A 16838-nucleotide genomic window follows, 5' to 3' on the forward strand; every position below is an offset into this window, starting at 1 on the left:
GAGCAAACCATTGCACAATATCCTTAATTTCACATGCTAGCAAAATAATGCTCAGGATCATCCAAAGCAGATTAGAGCCCTACGTGGCAAGGGAAATGCTGAATGTCCAAGCTGGTTGAGGAACAAGAGACATCATTGCTGATGCATGCTGGATAATTGAGAAAGCCAAAAATAACTCAATATGTGCTCCATTGACTACAGAAAAGCCTTTGATTGCATCAACCCTGTCAAGTTGTGGAATAAATTTAGGGAAATGGGTGTCCCAGAACATCTCATTGTTCTCATGAGAAACCTATACACAGGACAGGAAGCCACAGTCGAGATGGAACATGGTGAAACAGACTGGTTCCAGATCAGCAAAGGAGTTATTTATTCTCCTTCTTTATTCAATTTATATGCTGAACATATACTGAGAGAAGCTGGATTGGAAGAAGAGTGTGGTTTTAAAGTCGGAGGAAGAAACATCAATAACCTGCTCTACACTGATGATGCTACTCTGATAGCTGAGAATGCAGATGATCTGCAAGCTTTAGTAGCGAAAGTCAAGGAGCACAGTGAAAAAATGGGACTATGACTAAATGTAAAGAAGACTAAACTAATGAAACAGGCACAGCAACCATTGATAATGGACACTGAAGTGCTGGATAGCTTCTGCCTTTTAGGATCGACCATTAGAGGCAGATTTAGCCATGGACCTTAGGAATTAGGCCCATGGCCTCCTGTCTCCAGGGGGCCTCCCCAGAGCTACACTGCTACCCCACGCTCACCCTGCTGCTGCCCTGTGCCTGCCGCACCAGTTAAATCTTTTTTTATTTTTAACTGTCTGCCGCTGTGTGACGGGGATGGGGAAGCTGGGGTAGCCGCTCGAGGGGAGACCGAGGCAGGGGGGAGATTGAAAGAGCCCCTTCCCTGAGCCCACCTGCCTCCCAAATGACAGATCGTGCCATTTTGGGCCCATTTTGGGGCTCTCTGCGCATGCACAGAAAATGGCCAGATTTGTCATTTGGAACAGATTGGTGTAGCAGCAGATAGTTAAAAGTTTTTTAAAAAAAAGATTTAGCTGGCACAGCAGGTGTGGGGCCAGCGCGGGGCAGCAGTGGGGCTCTGGGGATGGTTAAAAGGTACAAAAAAACCCCCGATTTAACTTATCCTCCCAAGCTCTCAAGTGGCGGGGGGGCTCTGAAGTAGGGATGTGCATAAAACCGGTTCGCCCGGTTCGGTTCGGGTCCGAACCGGGTCCGAACCGGGAGGGGGTGGTTCGGTTTTGGTTTTGTCCAAACCACCCCCTGGTTTGGTTCAGATCTGAACCGGTTCGGATCTGAACTGAACTGGTTCGGATCTCAAAAAGTAGATAGGATGGTAGCTGGCACCCAGGGGTACCTGTCACCCAAACCCCAAAGCAATCGGACACTCGTACTATTTTTTATGAATTATTGAAAATTATTTTTATTTTTTTCTCATAGGATATAATGGGATTCGAACCAGACCATTATTCCTTATTGTGGAGCACCCATGGGTGCCAACAACCATGCAAACCCTGAAGCAATCAGACACCCCTATGATTTTTTATGAATATTTGAAATATTTTTAATTATTTTTCTCATAGAGTATAATGGGACACGAACCAGTCCATATCCCCTATTGTGGAGCACCTAGGGGCACAAAAGCGGGGTGGGTGGTAGACAGGCAGGGGTGCCTACCACCCAAAAAATCCCAAGGCAATTGGACACTCTTCTGATTATTGGTGAATTGTTAAAGTATTTTTGAATTCCTCATAGAGAATAATGAGGATTGCAGCAAATGTATAGCTTCACGTCGGGGGGGGGGAGGGGTGTCGTAGAGTGCAGTGTGGTGGCTGGTAGTTCCTAGGGTGGGCAAGGAAGCTACCTGAATTATTTGAAAGGAATTGGGCAAAGGGGTGATTTTTGGTTAATTGTTGAAGTTTACGTGTCTTTAAGGTTTTCCCCCATTAGATATAATGAAGGGTGTATCGCTTCACGTCGGGGGGAAAAGGGTGGCTTAGAGCGGTGTGGGGTTGGTGGTAGTGCCGGTTATGGGCAGGGAAGCTACCTGAATTTTTTCAAAGGATTTGGGCAGAGGGCTGATTTTTGATTAATTGTTGAAGTTTAGGCGTCTTTAAGGTTTTTCCCCATAGAGAAGCATTGAGGTGTCAGCAGCCCCATAAGTGCACTTGGGGGGTGCTGGGGTGGCCCAGAGCGAGTGGTGGTGTAGTGCACATAGGGTGCCAACCACCCCCATGGGTTTCTAACCCATGGGGTACAGGGTTCTGTTGTTTCTGAGGTATTGAGTGTGGAGTTGTTTCTGAGGTATTGAGTGTTAGAAACCCATGGGGGTGGTTGGCACCCTATCATATTTTGGATGCATTGTGTGAAGACCCAGCACAGCAATGAATGCACCACTGAGAGACCTTAAAGGCCAAGTTGAACACAGATCATCCTGGAGAGAATCTATCTATGTGGTCGCTAAGAGTTGACACCGACTTGATGGCACTTAATCCAGTCAGTCAGTCAGTCATGGCACGAAATGTTCAGGAGTGACTCTAGAGCAGGGGTTCCCTATCTGTGTTACTCCAGATTTGTTGAACTACAATTCCCATCATCCCCGGCCACAATAAATTGTAGCTGAGGATGATGGGGGCTGTATTCAGCAAAATCTGGAGTACCACAGGTTGGGAACCCCTGCTCTAAAATAACTGGTTTTGTGGAGCAAAGAAACTGATTGGGGAGCAAGGATATTGCTATACATTAAATAGTTATAGAAGCAAGGTAATTAATGTTGTTAGTTTATTTACCTAATTAATGAAGCTTGTCTGACATTTTCAAACTTATTCAGAAAATGGGCCAGATTCCTCTTAGAAAATACTAGGCTCATTCACATGACCATTTGGATGTACCCTGGGGGACAAACAAGCTTCTGCTCAGCAGCAGACAAGCTGCATCTCCGTATTGGTCTGCAAACTAGGAAATGGACAATCAAGACAGCTGTCAGGTCCATTGCTGAACTCAGTGGCTGCAAGCCCCGCCGCTCCATGGGAGGTCCTCCAAGGGTGGACTTCCCAGCATGCTTTAAGGTGCTAGTTGACTGTAATGTTTCATGACATCAGTGGCTGCTATTCCATTGGCCATGAAGAAGCAGGGGGTGGATGTATACCTGCCAAAGCTTCTCCAGCTTCAGGATCATAGAGTGTGCTTTGCAAGCTATTGTGTCCACTGATGCCACCACTGTAGCCATAGCTTTCTATGGTTGCAGAGCAGGGGAGGACAGGTGGCTGCCATTTGGATTGGGTAGAAGAGGCATATGAGTTCCCATGACCAGAGAATCAAGTTAGGAGGGCTGTCCTCTCCTCCACCCTCAATAAAGAATGGGTACAAAAGCTGAGTAGACCCCCCCCCCCACACACACACACACAGAGCAACCTGGGCTGGAGTGATTTGTGTGGTTTTGATGATCACGCAAATGTGTGTAGCCCATCTTCTATCCTGATTTTAACAATTGTGTGAACCAGCCTACTGGATTAGGTTAAACATTCCAGTCCACTTTCCATGCTAGTTTTCTTGTCCAATAGCATGTAGTGGGGAGAGAGGCTGAACTCTGCAGGGAGATGACCCTGCACACATGATCTCACTCAGCCCAGTTTCTGGCCAGGAAGGAATTGAAGGGGTTGGCCTGGATTGATTGATTTGTTAACTCTGCTAGGATTCTGAACATGGAGATTCCATTTAGTTAACACGGCTACTAGTTCTATCATCTTTCCCCCATTAATTTGTTCATTTTTCTAAAAGCCATCTAAGCTAGTGGCATGACTAAGAACTCAATGGTTTGCTAAAACCTGGGGTTAGTTGCATTCAAGTGCTATAGGTCTATCTGAGAATCTGCAAGTTGATGCAGAGTTGGCTTCCCTTGGGACTCATAGTTAAGTGTTTAAACCCTTGATTCTGTTTTTAGTTGAAATGATTTCAAGTATATAACGAAGCTGTTCTCACGAGCAGCCTAGCCTGGGCTAGGCTGCTTGTGTGGAGTCCCAGGATCTGTGCAGATCCCAGTGCTCCCATCCAACCTAATCCCACTTCCAAGCCCGGCTCTTAGCTGAGGTTAAGGGAGCAAGCACTCCCTTAACCTGGTTTCTGGGATCATGTGTGTCCTTGAGCTGCATGTGGCCCGAGGAGACACAGAGATGGGCACCTAGAGCACCCATCTGAAGGGGCATCCTGTCAATGCACCACACTCGTGGCCTCCAGAGCATCATCCTGGCCTCCAGAGCTCTGCACTGTGTGGCCCAGTGTGGATTGTCTGGGAGCACAGTCTGTACTCCCAGCAGCATTTTTGTGCTTGCTGGGGGAGGAGGAGGTGAGATTGAGCAGCCTTCCTCCTCAACCGCCCCTGTCATTTTACTGGGCCCAGTATTTGCCTCCTTTCACCTAACTCTCCCTTTTCCTGCTGCTCAGCATGCTTTGTTATTGTGGGTGTCAACACATAGCTATATAGGTCTCTCAGTGTTCAATGTCTAGGGTGAGATCAGGGATATAATGTTTGGGGATACAAGAATCTGGAGCTAAGCCTGATCAGTCTGCAGACTATTCACACAGGAATATACTTTTTTGGGGGGTGGGTTCTTTCTTTCTTTCTTTTTTAGTATGGTGCAGTAGGGAGTACCAAGATTTCCTATTAACCACATGCCTCAGGGGGAAAAACATTATCTTTTTGTCTGCCTTGTAACTTTTCATTGCAGTTCATCGTACATTTACATAGATATCTCCTGATAATTGCTTAATTATTATGCCTAATTACTATAAATGCCTTGTCTTCCCTGGAGTCCATGCCATCAGAGCAGTAAATACAGTAAAGAACTACAGATAACCATATTCCTACAGTCAGCGATGATGAGATAGAAGGCCTGTTCTGATTACAGTTTAGGAAGATCAGGAAAGTTTGTTTACAAATGCCCAAGGTAACACACATGCCCATTTCCTTAAAAAATAATAATTGTGTTTTGTTACTGTCAGGATGAACAACTCGTTCTGTGGAAAGCCAGTGTACCAACCAACAATGACTGGGTGAAAGTGGAAATACAAATACCAACAGGATCAGAAAAAATAAAGGTAAGAAAGAAGAGCACCAGCACATTAACTGTGAAAGAGCTTTGTGGTGTTCTTCATTGTAAGGCCTGGGGACCAGTGGTGGTCCTCATCAACCCTAAGTGTGGCCCCCTGACTAATTGTTGTGCCTGTGTGAAGCTTTGGCTGAAGCTGAATACTACTCTATACAGTCCCATGGCATAAGAACATAAGAAAAGCCCTGCTGGATTAGGCCCAAGGCCTATCTAGTCCAGCATCCTGTTTCACACAGTGGTCCACCAGATACCTCTGGGAAGTCCACAGGCAAGAGGTGGGGGCATGCCTTCTCTCTTGCTGTTGCTCCCCTGCAACTTGTATTCAGAGGCATCTTGCTGGAGGTGGCCTACAGCCACCAGACTGATGCATGCGAAATACTCATTATGTCAGTAATCTTGACCTAGAGCAACAGTAAGGCACCATGGGGAGGCAACCATTCTCTTTAAGGGGCCTCTCAGCACTGCAAAAAGTGCAGTACTGTGATCAGCAGAGTGGGAAATGGCTCTTGCATCCAAGGTTTTTTGCTCAAGTGGACCCCACTTGAAAAAATAGTGAGGATTGCTGGTATTCTTGATGCAACACAATCTAATGAGTGTGTTGCATGCACAGGCCTGTCTGTATACTTGCCACTCTCTTCTGTGAAGACATGAATCACCATGCAATATTAAAGACTTTTTCATGTTGGAGAATGGGAAGCTCCCTGAATGCAAGTGACTGTGGGATCACATCCGTTGGACATGTGATCTTCAGCCATTTTAAGCACTCCAGCTCACTTAGCCAAGCCAGAGGGGACATGCACCCTAATAGCCAAGCCAAGCCACAGGGGACATGCACCCTAATAACAACTGACATCCAGTGTATCTCACAGGCTCCTGTGTCAACCCTCTCCCCATTTCCTCTCTGTGTTTTCATGGTCTTCTTTCTCCAATAACCATATTAAGCAGAACAGTCATCTGGAGTCAGCTGTAGCTCCAATTGATTGTCCCTTTTAAATTCTTCCAACCAGCTGCTGCTGTTGGCCACGTGTGCCAGTGCTGCAGCAGGATTACGCGCTCCATTAGGACAAGGACAGAATTTGAAACATGATGGACACACTTGGCACTTTGTAACATGTTTCAGGGCATTTTGCCTCCTGGCAGTTTCCCACAGCAAATCAACGTATAGCATAACAAAAACACATGACTTTAGTAATTTTCCTCTTTCTTTCTCCTTTTGATGCAGCTGTGCCGAAATTATAATTGCCTGCAAAAGTTCAGAAGTTCTTCAAGCCACTACTTTAGCAGCTAATTAGGGAATTGGCTAGTGAAATATTAAGTTGGGATAAAAACACCCAGAGCCTGGAACCTATCAAACCCCACCTTGACTTATTTTGCTTTTAATAGTATTAAAATTCTGCTTTTCCAACCAGAGTTGCCATATTGCAACCTGGAGACCCTGCATGTCTCTTTAAACACTATTTTATTTTATTATTTTATTTTATTTTATTTTACATATTTGTATACCACCCAAAACTGACGTCTCTGGGCAGCTTACAACATCTCTGGGCGGTTTACAGTCTCTTATGATGCAGGAGACTGTCTATAACCCACACTGTTTTCCCCACTGGTCCCGGTCCACTATGGGCAAAATCAGAGATTTCCTCACTGGAACAGGTGAGTGAGCAAGAGGAATGATGAAGGCATGGGGTGAGGGGTTGCCTTCTCCAGTACTAATTTTATTCTACTGCCTGCACCTGGGCCCTCATCAGAATCCATAGCCTTTGTACAAACATAAATGAGAAAGAGGCTTGGGCTAATACAGGAGGACAAAATGATCACCCATTTGAATAGAGCACTTGAGTTCAAATCTATTTTAGTAACTTTAGTTTTAGTTTTAGTTTATTTACTTAATTTATATACTGCCTGACTCCAGAGGCTCTAGGCGGTTCACAAAAACAGAAACAAACACAAACAGCTATTAAAACAAGAATTAAAAATCGAACACATTCAGAAATTACAGCAATTTAAAAATCCAAACAACAATTAAAAATTTTAAACTCAGAAATTACTAAAAGCCTGGCTTAAAAAAATGTGTCTTAAGGGGTCTTTTGAAGGCTGGTAAAGATGTTAAGCCATTAATATCTATAGGGAGCGCATTCCACAGCCCAGGAGCGACTATAGAGAAGGCTCTTTCCTGAATCACCTCCAGACAAGCTGGTGGTATATGGAGACTGACCTTTCTCGATGTTCTTAAAGTTTTAGTAATATTCTGGCCCTGTGGACACAATTATAACTCTTGGAAGGGGAAGTGTCTCATTCCACTCCAACGAGTTAATGTCCCATGGTTCCAACAGATCTTAATTAAGGAAGCAAAATGTATTATATGGAGATTTAAAGTGAGCTTTCTAATGGAGGAAGAAGATTTTGTAAAGACTGGAAAGCCCTGCATTTACCTTTCCTCCTCTGCTAATGGCTTTGGGGGGTTAACTTGTATTATCTCCTTGCAAGAATTAGCATGCAGATTGTTGTAATATCAGCTGTAGTTTTGCAGTTCATCCATTTAAAGGGCTCTTTATCTGATCCACTTGCATACACCATACAAATTACAGTCATGTTGTTGAGAACAGAGTTGAGAGAGAGTAAAACTGAGAGTTAAATTTAATTCAGTTGGCTTTTATGGCCTAACCATATGCATGTTTACTTGGAAATTAAGTGCCAATTGGGTCCAGGTAAGTGGTCATAAAGTGGTTAGCATTGGGAGTTGTACAGATTTCATGTGGCAGGACAATGTGCATATAACCAATGCCATTCAGTGCAACTTAGGCCTGAGTTACACAGGATGTGGGCTATGGATAAAACTGTTACCCACATAAGCATTCCACATGTGTCCCATCACGTTTAATCATGCATTAACCATGTGAGTTGGCCCATTTATGTTAGCACACCGGGTTTAATGGCTTGTGTGGGTAATACACCCACGCACATGCTGGCTTCTTAAATGTTACATACTACTACTACTACTAATAATAATAGTAATAATAATAATAATATAACTTTATTTGTTAGCTGCACCATAACAAATTGTTCTCTGGGAGGCTTACAACACAGCATTAAAACACTGAGTAAAAACACATATAAAACACATGAAATTACAATAGACCAAAAACAAAAACAAAATACAGTAAAAAGCTATTTTTAAAAATTAAGTCAGTTCAGAAGAAGAAAGGTCTTTATCTGGCCAATAAAGAACAAAGTGATGGTGCCAGGTGAACCTCACTGGGGAGGCTGTTTCACAAATGGGGTGCAACCACTGAAAAGGCCCTCTCCCTAGTAGCCACCTGCTTCACCTCAGTTGGCACTCTGACCAGAGCCTCCAAAGAAGATCTTAAGGTCCTAGTGGGGCAAGGCATTCTCTCAGGTAACCCGGTCCCAAGCCATTTAGGGCTTTAAAGGTTAAAACCAGCACTTTGGATTGGGCCCAGAAATGGACTGGGAGCCAGTGCAGATGATGAAGCACTGGTATAATAGGATAAAAATGCCCAGTCCCAGTTAATAATTTTGCAGCCCTATTTTATACCAACTGCAGTTTCCGGATTGTTTTCAAAGGCAGCCCCATGTACAATGCTTTGCAGTAATCTAAGTGAGAGATTACCAGAGCATGAGTAATTGTGGCCAAGCTATCTCTGTCCAGGTAAGGTCATAGTTGGCATATCCGCTGAAGCTTATAAAAGCTGCTCTAAGCCACAGAGGCCCCTTGAGCTTCTAGTGCAGGGCTTCTCAACGTGTGGGTCCCCAGATGTTATTGGACTTCAGCTCCCATAATCCCCAGCCCCAGTGGCCTTTGGTTGGGAATTATGGGAGTTGAAGTCTAATTACATCTGGGGACCCACAGGTTGAGAAGCCCTGCTCTAGTGACAATGCAGGATCAACGAGCACCCCCAGACTGTAAGCCTGGACCTTCAGGGGGAGTGCAACCACATCTAGAACAGGCTGATCATCGTTCACCCAAGCAGAGGAACCACTGACCAACAGTACTTTTGTCTTGTCTGGATTGAGTCTCATCTTGTTCACCCTCATCCAGTCCATCACTGCATCCAGGCACTGATTCAGGTCAGATACAACCTCACCTGCATCTTAGGGGTATGCATAAATAATTAATCCTGAACCGGTTCACCTGAAATTGAACCGGGCCCAGTTCGGGTGACCTGGTTTGGGATGAATGGGGGGACGGTGGAAGGGGGAAACCACTCACCCTCGGCTGGCACAGTTACTGGTGCTGCTGCTTGTCCTCCTGGCATGGCCCTCCCTGCTTTACCAAGCCAAGCTCACCCGCTGAGGGTAAGAAGTTTTCCCCTCTCGCTGCCCTCCCTCTCACCACACCCAGGCTTAAGATCCAAGCCCCTTTACTTGTAAAGGGGGATCCTCACCAGATTCCCCTTTACAAGTATGTCCCCTGAACTGGTTCAGCCCATTTCCATGGTTGAACTGGACTGGGCCCAGTTTGGGCGGACACAGAACTGAACTACCCAAACTGGTTCCGTGCATGCCCCCATGCATCTGATGAAAAATTGAGCTACAACTGAGTGTCACTGCATACTGATGACACTTTAGGCCAAGTCTCCAGATGACCTTTCCCAGCAGTTTCATATAGATGTTAAACAGCATAGTGGAAAGAATTGAACTCTGCAGAATCCCAGAGCACAACTGCCAAGGGGTTGAGCAGTACCCCCACCCCCAGCAGTACTTTTTGGAAACAGGCCTCCAAGCAGTGCCTCCCACACCCAACTAGGCTAGCCTATCCAAAAGGATACCATGGTCAATGGTATCAAAAGCCAGAATTAACAGGGTTGCACTCTCCCGTGTCTCTCTCTCACAGGTCATCCCACAGGGCAACCAAAGGCGTTTCTGTTCCAAAGCCAGACTTGAAGCCTAATTAAAATTGATCTAGATAATCTGTTTCCTCGAAGAGTTTCTGGAGCTAGTCAGCCGCTACACAGTTAAGCACCTTGCCCAGGAAGGGAATATTGGCCACAGGCCTATAGTTGTTTACATGCTCTGGGTCCAGACTAGGTTTCTTTAGGAGTGGTCGAATAATACCTTCCTTCAGCAGAGCTGGGACCACTCCCTCTCTCAATGAGACATTTAGAACCGGCAAGACCCAGATAAAAATTCCCTCCCTACTAGATTTAAAAAGCCATGAAGAGCAAGGGTCAAGCATGCACATGGTCACCCAAACCTGACTGAACACCTTATCCACATCCTCAGGCACCAATAATTGAAGCTCTTCCAGCAAAACTGGACCAGCTGCTACTCTGGGCACCTCTCTCAATGACACTGCATCAACCTTAGAGTCTAACTCATGGTGAATGCAAGCGACTTTACCCTTAAAGTGCTGTGCAAATGTGTCACAGTGTGCAACTAAGGGTTCTAACACATCTTGCCCAGGGCAAGATTACTAGAGGCCTCAGACCACCCAGAAAAGCCCTGCTGGGCGATATTGAGAGGATCCAATGGCAGATGGGGGCGAACATGTCTTCTAGTCCATCACAGCCATGGAATAGGCTTGATAATGAGCCCTAACCTGTGTTTGTTCAGACTCATCCTGAATTTTCCTCCACTTATGTTCCAGCCGTCTCTCAGCTCATTTCATCACCCACAGCTCAGGTGTATACCAAGGTGAAGCTCTGCTTCATGGGAGAGAGCACTAGGGAGTAATCATGTCAACTGCCCAAGCTATCTCTCCATTCCAGAGAGCAACTAAAGCTTCGACAGGACCACCTGCCATACCAGATGGAAAATCTCCCAGAGCCCTGAGGAATCCATTAGAGTCCATCAGTTAAAATGGATGGGGCATTTTAATAGCTCCCCTTATTAAAATATAAATGGGCCAACTCACATGGTATGTGCATTTACATGTGACAGGATATATGTGAAACACACAAGTATGGGGCTTATATGTGCTCACATCCTGCATATAACAGGCCTTACTCATAGCAAATGGGAAGTGACCATGGATGAAGACACTGAACAAAGGCATTCATTGAATTTATACGTCAGTCTTTATACTTCTATCTGTAAACATAAAATACTAACAATTCTCCTAGCTTCTGTTGGAAGGAGCAGTTGAAAGCAAGACAAGCTCTGTTTGTCTGGACAACTACCATTTTGTGGATAAGGCAATATCAGAATTGCCCAGCATTCATTCTCCTGAAGAATTTGCCTGTGCTAGTGGCCAACACATTGACAACAACTTGGTCTGTGATTACCATTTAGACTGTTTGGATGGAAGTGATGAAAATCCAGCAGCTTGTGGTAAGTTACCTCAGTTGTTCTAAGATGATATTGGACCAGATAGATTATTGGTATGAAGAGACATTTGATGTACAGATAGGAACAATTTAGAGATGCAGAAGATACTCAACTTACGTAGCTGCACCAAATATTATCCTATTTTGATGTTTGAGTAGATACTAGCAATTGCAGTAGGATAGATCAGCCCCCGCCGATTGCGTGAACATTCTCACTTTTTCAGCCTTGTTCATTCTTTTCCTGATGCCTACTGCTATTTCCTCCTTCCTGGATTAGTCACATGGGTGCACCCATTTCATCGGGGATTATGTGTTGAACAATTTTATGTAGCCACTGTTGATCATAGACAGTTGGCAATGTGATTATATAACTGGAGGGCAGGTGAGTGTAGTGAGTATAGTGTAAATGAATTATTCAGTTCCAATTTATTCTGGTCAAAGACCAACAGAAAGAACAAATGTACAAGAACTGGCAAAAGTTTCAAACAGTAATTCTTTCCTCTCTACTCTTAGCCTCACCACATTTACAAAACATTTGGCAAAAGCTTCCATACATAATCATTGTTGGTGTTAATAAAATATAATATTAGCTCATTTGGACATTTTCTTGTTTCTAGTAGAATCTTTGATCTGATATTTGAATAGAAGAAACAGTGTAAAAGAACATGTTGAATGACTCAGTTTCACTGCTCTTACAGGTGCCTGTCTAGGGGCAATCCCTAATATTGCCTTTGATCTTTTGGGATAATAAGGCTTTAGCCTGTCAGGTGCCCAGTATTACCAAAACTTTGGAAGAGAAGCCTAACTTGCCATCAGAGGTGCACCTAGATAATTTTGGAGGCTGGACCTAAAGGCCTTTGGAGGCCCGCCCCACCCCCTGCAAGTTAAGCATCATTTTTAACACATAGGTTCTTGAGGGCACAAACCACAACAACCAGGACGGACTAAGCACAATTTGGGGGCCCCCGGGGGTGTGCAGACCCTGGACTTCAGCCCTGAAGTCCAGGGGTAAGAGCGCCTCTGCATACCATATTTACCAGAATAGAAGATTACTCTGAATTTAAATGACCACCACCCCCACCCCCACCCCCCAAAACAGGCTAAATACAAGTAATACCGCATTTACCTGGAAGGAAGAGGACTCTGAACTTAAGACAACTTCTTGATTTCCTACATCAGCTTGGAAAAAACCTAGGATTCAGGTGTATATATAGTATACATTCTATCCCATAACCATCCAAGTGAAACATTGCATAAATAATTATTGATTGTTTTGATTAAGTGCTGTCAAGTTGGTGTCAACTCTTAGCGACCACATAGACAGATTCTCTCCAGGATTATCTGTCTTCAACTTGGCCTTTAAGGTCTCTCTGAATAAATAATTAAGATACCCCAAAATGTTGGATCAAAAAATCCAAGGCACTAACCCTGGCCTTGAGTCTCTAAATCAGGGGTGGGGAACCTTGGCCCTCCAGCTGTTTTTGAACTACAACTCCCATTATCCCCAGCCACAATTATTGTGGCTAGGGATGGTAGGAGTTGTAGTTCAAAAACAGCTGGAGGGCCAAGGTTCCCCACCCCTGCTCTAACTAGAGGGCAGAAGCTCCTACATATTTAAGAAGACCACAGATAAAGAAAAGCTGCATGTACAGTCTCAAGGGATGAACCCACAGTGTTAATTTAAATTGCAACTCCAAATAACAAATGGATAAAAGGTAAATAAATAATGATCACTTTGGGAAAGAATGATAAAATATTGCTGAAATGCTGAGGAATGTTTCAGAACCACTAATGTTTATGAAATGTTTGTGAAAAAATAAGTAGTTACAACTTAGCTGTTATTGATGTACAGAAACCCCTTGAGAGATTTCACTGGTCACTGAAATTGTTTTGGCTTTGTAAATTCTACAGATGTTTCACCTGAGAAAGAACCTTCAGATTTGCCACAGAATTTTGCTTCAGTGAATTATCAAAGTAAACTGTGTCAAAGCAATAGAAAAATTCATGCAAAAATGTTACACCTCTCGTGTGCATTCTTTTTAAAGATTCCTCTGGCTAGGCCATGGATTCATCAGGATATAATTTGTCAGTGTTAAATTGCCCTGTGATAGGAAAAGTCAAAAGATGCTCTTGGTTGCTCTTCTTAAGTAGACTGTAGAAACTTGCTTACTGTGTCCTAACAGAAATTTGCCCTTAGCACATTGACACCTGTTTCCCAAATAAATCTTTCTGACAGCTTATGTGTTCTTCATCTCAAAAGCCTAATCAACACAGTCTATCTCCTATCTCCCCATCTGTCCCATAAAAGTCTTCTTCACACTACACATAAAAATGTCTTAAATAAAATTTTAGATTTGTGGCTATTTTTAAAAATAGGAGTACCTAATAAAAATCCTTTCAAGCAATTGATATACATTTTTCTAGCTATGGTTGGACAGCTGTCCTTGCTACCTTTCCTTCAAAAGAGTGTGATTCAAGTGTTCTTGGTGCTGAACTAGCCATGTTTCATGCTGAATTAACATAGAAGAAACAATTTGTTATCAAATTATATACCCATTCTTTCCTGTTGTTCACCAGATTTCCTTGTAACACAATGCATCCTTATAATAAAGAGAAATACTACTATGAATATTATATACATTTCAACAAAGTTCTCAAAGTGGTTTACATGAAAAATAATAAGGCAGTTCACACAATCATAATTAGTTCAGGAGCTGTGTATGCTCCTGATATGCGTTGATGTGCAAGGAACGTAGGAAGTTTCCATAAACTGAGTCAAACCATCGGTCCATCTAGCTCAGTATTGTCTACACAGACTGACAGAGGCTTCTGCAAGGTTGCAGGCAGGAACCTCTCTCAGCCCTATCTTGGAGATGCCAGGAAAGGAACTTGGAACCTTCTTCATGCAAGCATGCAGATGTTCTTCCCAGAGCAGCCCCATCCCCTAAGGAGAATATCTTACAGTGCTCACAAATCTCTCATTCATATGCAACCAGGGCAAATCCTTCTTAGCAAAGGGGACAAGTCATGCTTGGTACCACAAGACCAGCTCTTGCCTACAGCAAGACCAGCACTAACCTACAAGACCAGCACTTACCTAGAGCAAAGTAGGAGTGGGAGGAAGTGAAAGTCTTGGGAAGTGGAGCTGTGTCAGACAGCACTGTCCTACCCAGCTCTTTACTGAGATTGGAGGAAACACATCGGGGTTGGGAAACCGGCTTTTTTAAAGCCAAATTTTGGGTTATGGCCCATTTGACTCATGAGTATACCCCTTATGTTCTAGCCACCCGTGTGTGTGCAGATGAAAGAGGGAATAAGCAGAAATCCTCCTCCCATTTATTATGGAAGAAAGATGATCTGTTACCCTGAATATCCACTTTGTAGCTTTTAATTTTGATCCAGTAGGAGATGAGACAGCTTCAGACTCTTTTATCCTGTTCTTCTCCTGCACCTGTTATACAGTGCCCTTTACCTTTTGTAAAGGGCAGGACTTCAGGTGTGTCATACAGCAGGCAAGGGGAAAAGATGTACAAGAGAAAGAAAGGAACAGTTATGAAATGTGCCAACATCCAGTGTATCTGGGAATTTAGAGGTAAAGAACATATTGCTGGGTTGAAGCCTTTCAACCTATTTCTGCCTTTCTTCTCTTTCAGTATAGATTCTGAACAGAGGTCATCCTTTGGGCTATGCTTCCACAGGCTAGATCCCTTGCGAGTAGAAGCATCTGATAAATACAAATAATGGGAGAAATCATTTTTGTGCCCTTATAGAAATGGAAGAGCTTGTATATTAATTTATTTTTCTTTCTCTGAAAAAAAATCGATTTCTCAAATGATAATACAATATTGTTTTAAGTTTCAGATTTGTACTAAGCTTCTTCAGTTTGCATCTCATGCAATTATTTCCCTGGATATAACATGGTTCTTAAGTCCTGCTGGTAGGAGCTTTCATGGAGGGGAAAGCCTCCAACAACCAAGCATATGCTCCACCATCTGTGTAACATAGATCTGCAAAATAAGTAATGCATGTAAATGCCATTATGCCACTTAATTTTTGATTATTGATTATAACGTTCCATAAAAAGCTATACTTCAAAGCTAAATAATAGAATCTCCTCCACTCACAATATATTGCTTCTTCACAGAAGAAGAAGAGGATATGGTGTCAGTCAGAAGCAAGGTTCTGTTTTTCCCCACTCAACCTAGGCATCCAGGGGTATCATTATGTATGATTCATGGGAAAGCCCTATAAGGATACTGGGAATAGTAATATTTTTTAAAACCACAAAACAGTAGCAAAGCAGAGTGCAGTAGACCTTGCACAGAAAAAATGTCAAAAGCTGAAGGATGACCTAGAAGCACTTATCACTGGAGACCAAGGATGGCAAGATCTTATGAGCAGATGTCAGATGTTTTATATGAGGCAGTGCACATTAATATGCATTGAGGATATGGTGTCAGTACAACTGAGGATATGATGTCATGGCAAGAGAGAGGTGTTTGCCAACCACAAAGTTCCTGGTTTACATAGGGCTGGTTCACACATTGCCTGTAATTACTTGCCAAGCAGGTATGAGAAAATACGGAGATTGTGAGGAGTGCATGCTTCCATTGGGTGTGATCTCTGAACTCACTTAAATCTGGTTCCCAATGCCAGGCACACACTTCTGTCTTAGCTTGTACTGATCCCTGCCCCCCTCCCAAAGCTGACTTTGAATCCTGGTTGCAGAAGTCAGCTTAAAGTCAGTAAAATCTAAAATGAAAGTGGGTAACCAACATCAGGAACCAGACTTGGGTGGGTTCAGATATCATGCCTGATAGAAGCATGCTCCCTGCCATTTCCAATTCCTCTCAAACCTATTTGGTAAGTCCTTACAGGTGATTGAACCAACTCATCGTTATACATATTTAAGGGTTAAACAAGAAGTGATGTAAACGTGTCTTTAGGTTGATTTGGAATGGGTGATACATTGTCTGCTGGCCCCCAGCATATAAAATAAGGACATACATATTCTGTAGAGCATGTGCGGAGAAGTCACCCCATCTGATTATGGGGACCCCAATACATTGGGTGGGAGGAGTACCTTATTGTATATGTCCTTATTGTGCTGGGATACTTGGGTGGACCAAGTACTGTTACATCCAGCCCATTGTCTCTCAGGGGATTTGCCTCTTTAGAACTGGGTATGCGGGGTGGGGTTGAACTGGATTTAAACCAAGGCACCAGCAGACCTTGGTGGGGGGTGGAATCCATCTAATGGTGCAGCGGGGAAGTGCTTAACTAACAAGCAGAAGGTTGCTGGTTCGAATCCCCGCTGGTACCATATCAGGCAGCAGCAATATAGGAAGATGTTGGAAGGCACCATCTCATACTGCATGGGAGGAGGCAATGGTAAACCCCTCCTGTATTCTACCAAAAAG

At 43.7% G+C, this 16838-nt stretch overlaps 1 protein-coding gene across 12 annotated transcripts in view; it reads left to right on the forward strand.

Annotated features, from left to right (window-relative positions):
* Positions 1 to 16838, forward strand: part of MALRD1 (MAM and LDL receptor class A domain containing 1) — a 450491-nt gene that overhangs the window by 101155 nt on the left and 332498 nt on the right. For all 12 annotated transcript variants that reach the window (XR_008310576.1, XM_053266536.1, XM_053266535.1 and 9 more), the window contains 2 exons: positions 5025 to 5120; positions 11215 to 11422. Coding sequence is in view for 11 of the 12 variants with exons in the window: in XM_053266536.1 (XP_053122511.1) it covers positions 5025 to 5120; positions 11215 to 11422 (304 nt within the window). In the remaining variant the exon portion in view is untranslated. The remainder of the gene's footprint in view (positions 1 to 5024; positions 5121 to 11214; positions 11423 to 16838) is intronic.

The sequence above is a fragment of the Hemicordylus capensis genome, chromosome 6, assembly GCF_027244095.1.
Source record: "Hemicordylus capensis ecotype Gifberg chromosome 6, rHemCap1.1.pri, whole genome shotgun sequence".
NCBI classification, from domain to species: Eukaryota; Metazoa; Chordata; class Lepidosauria; order Squamata; family Cordylidae; genus Hemicordylus; species Hemicordylus capensis.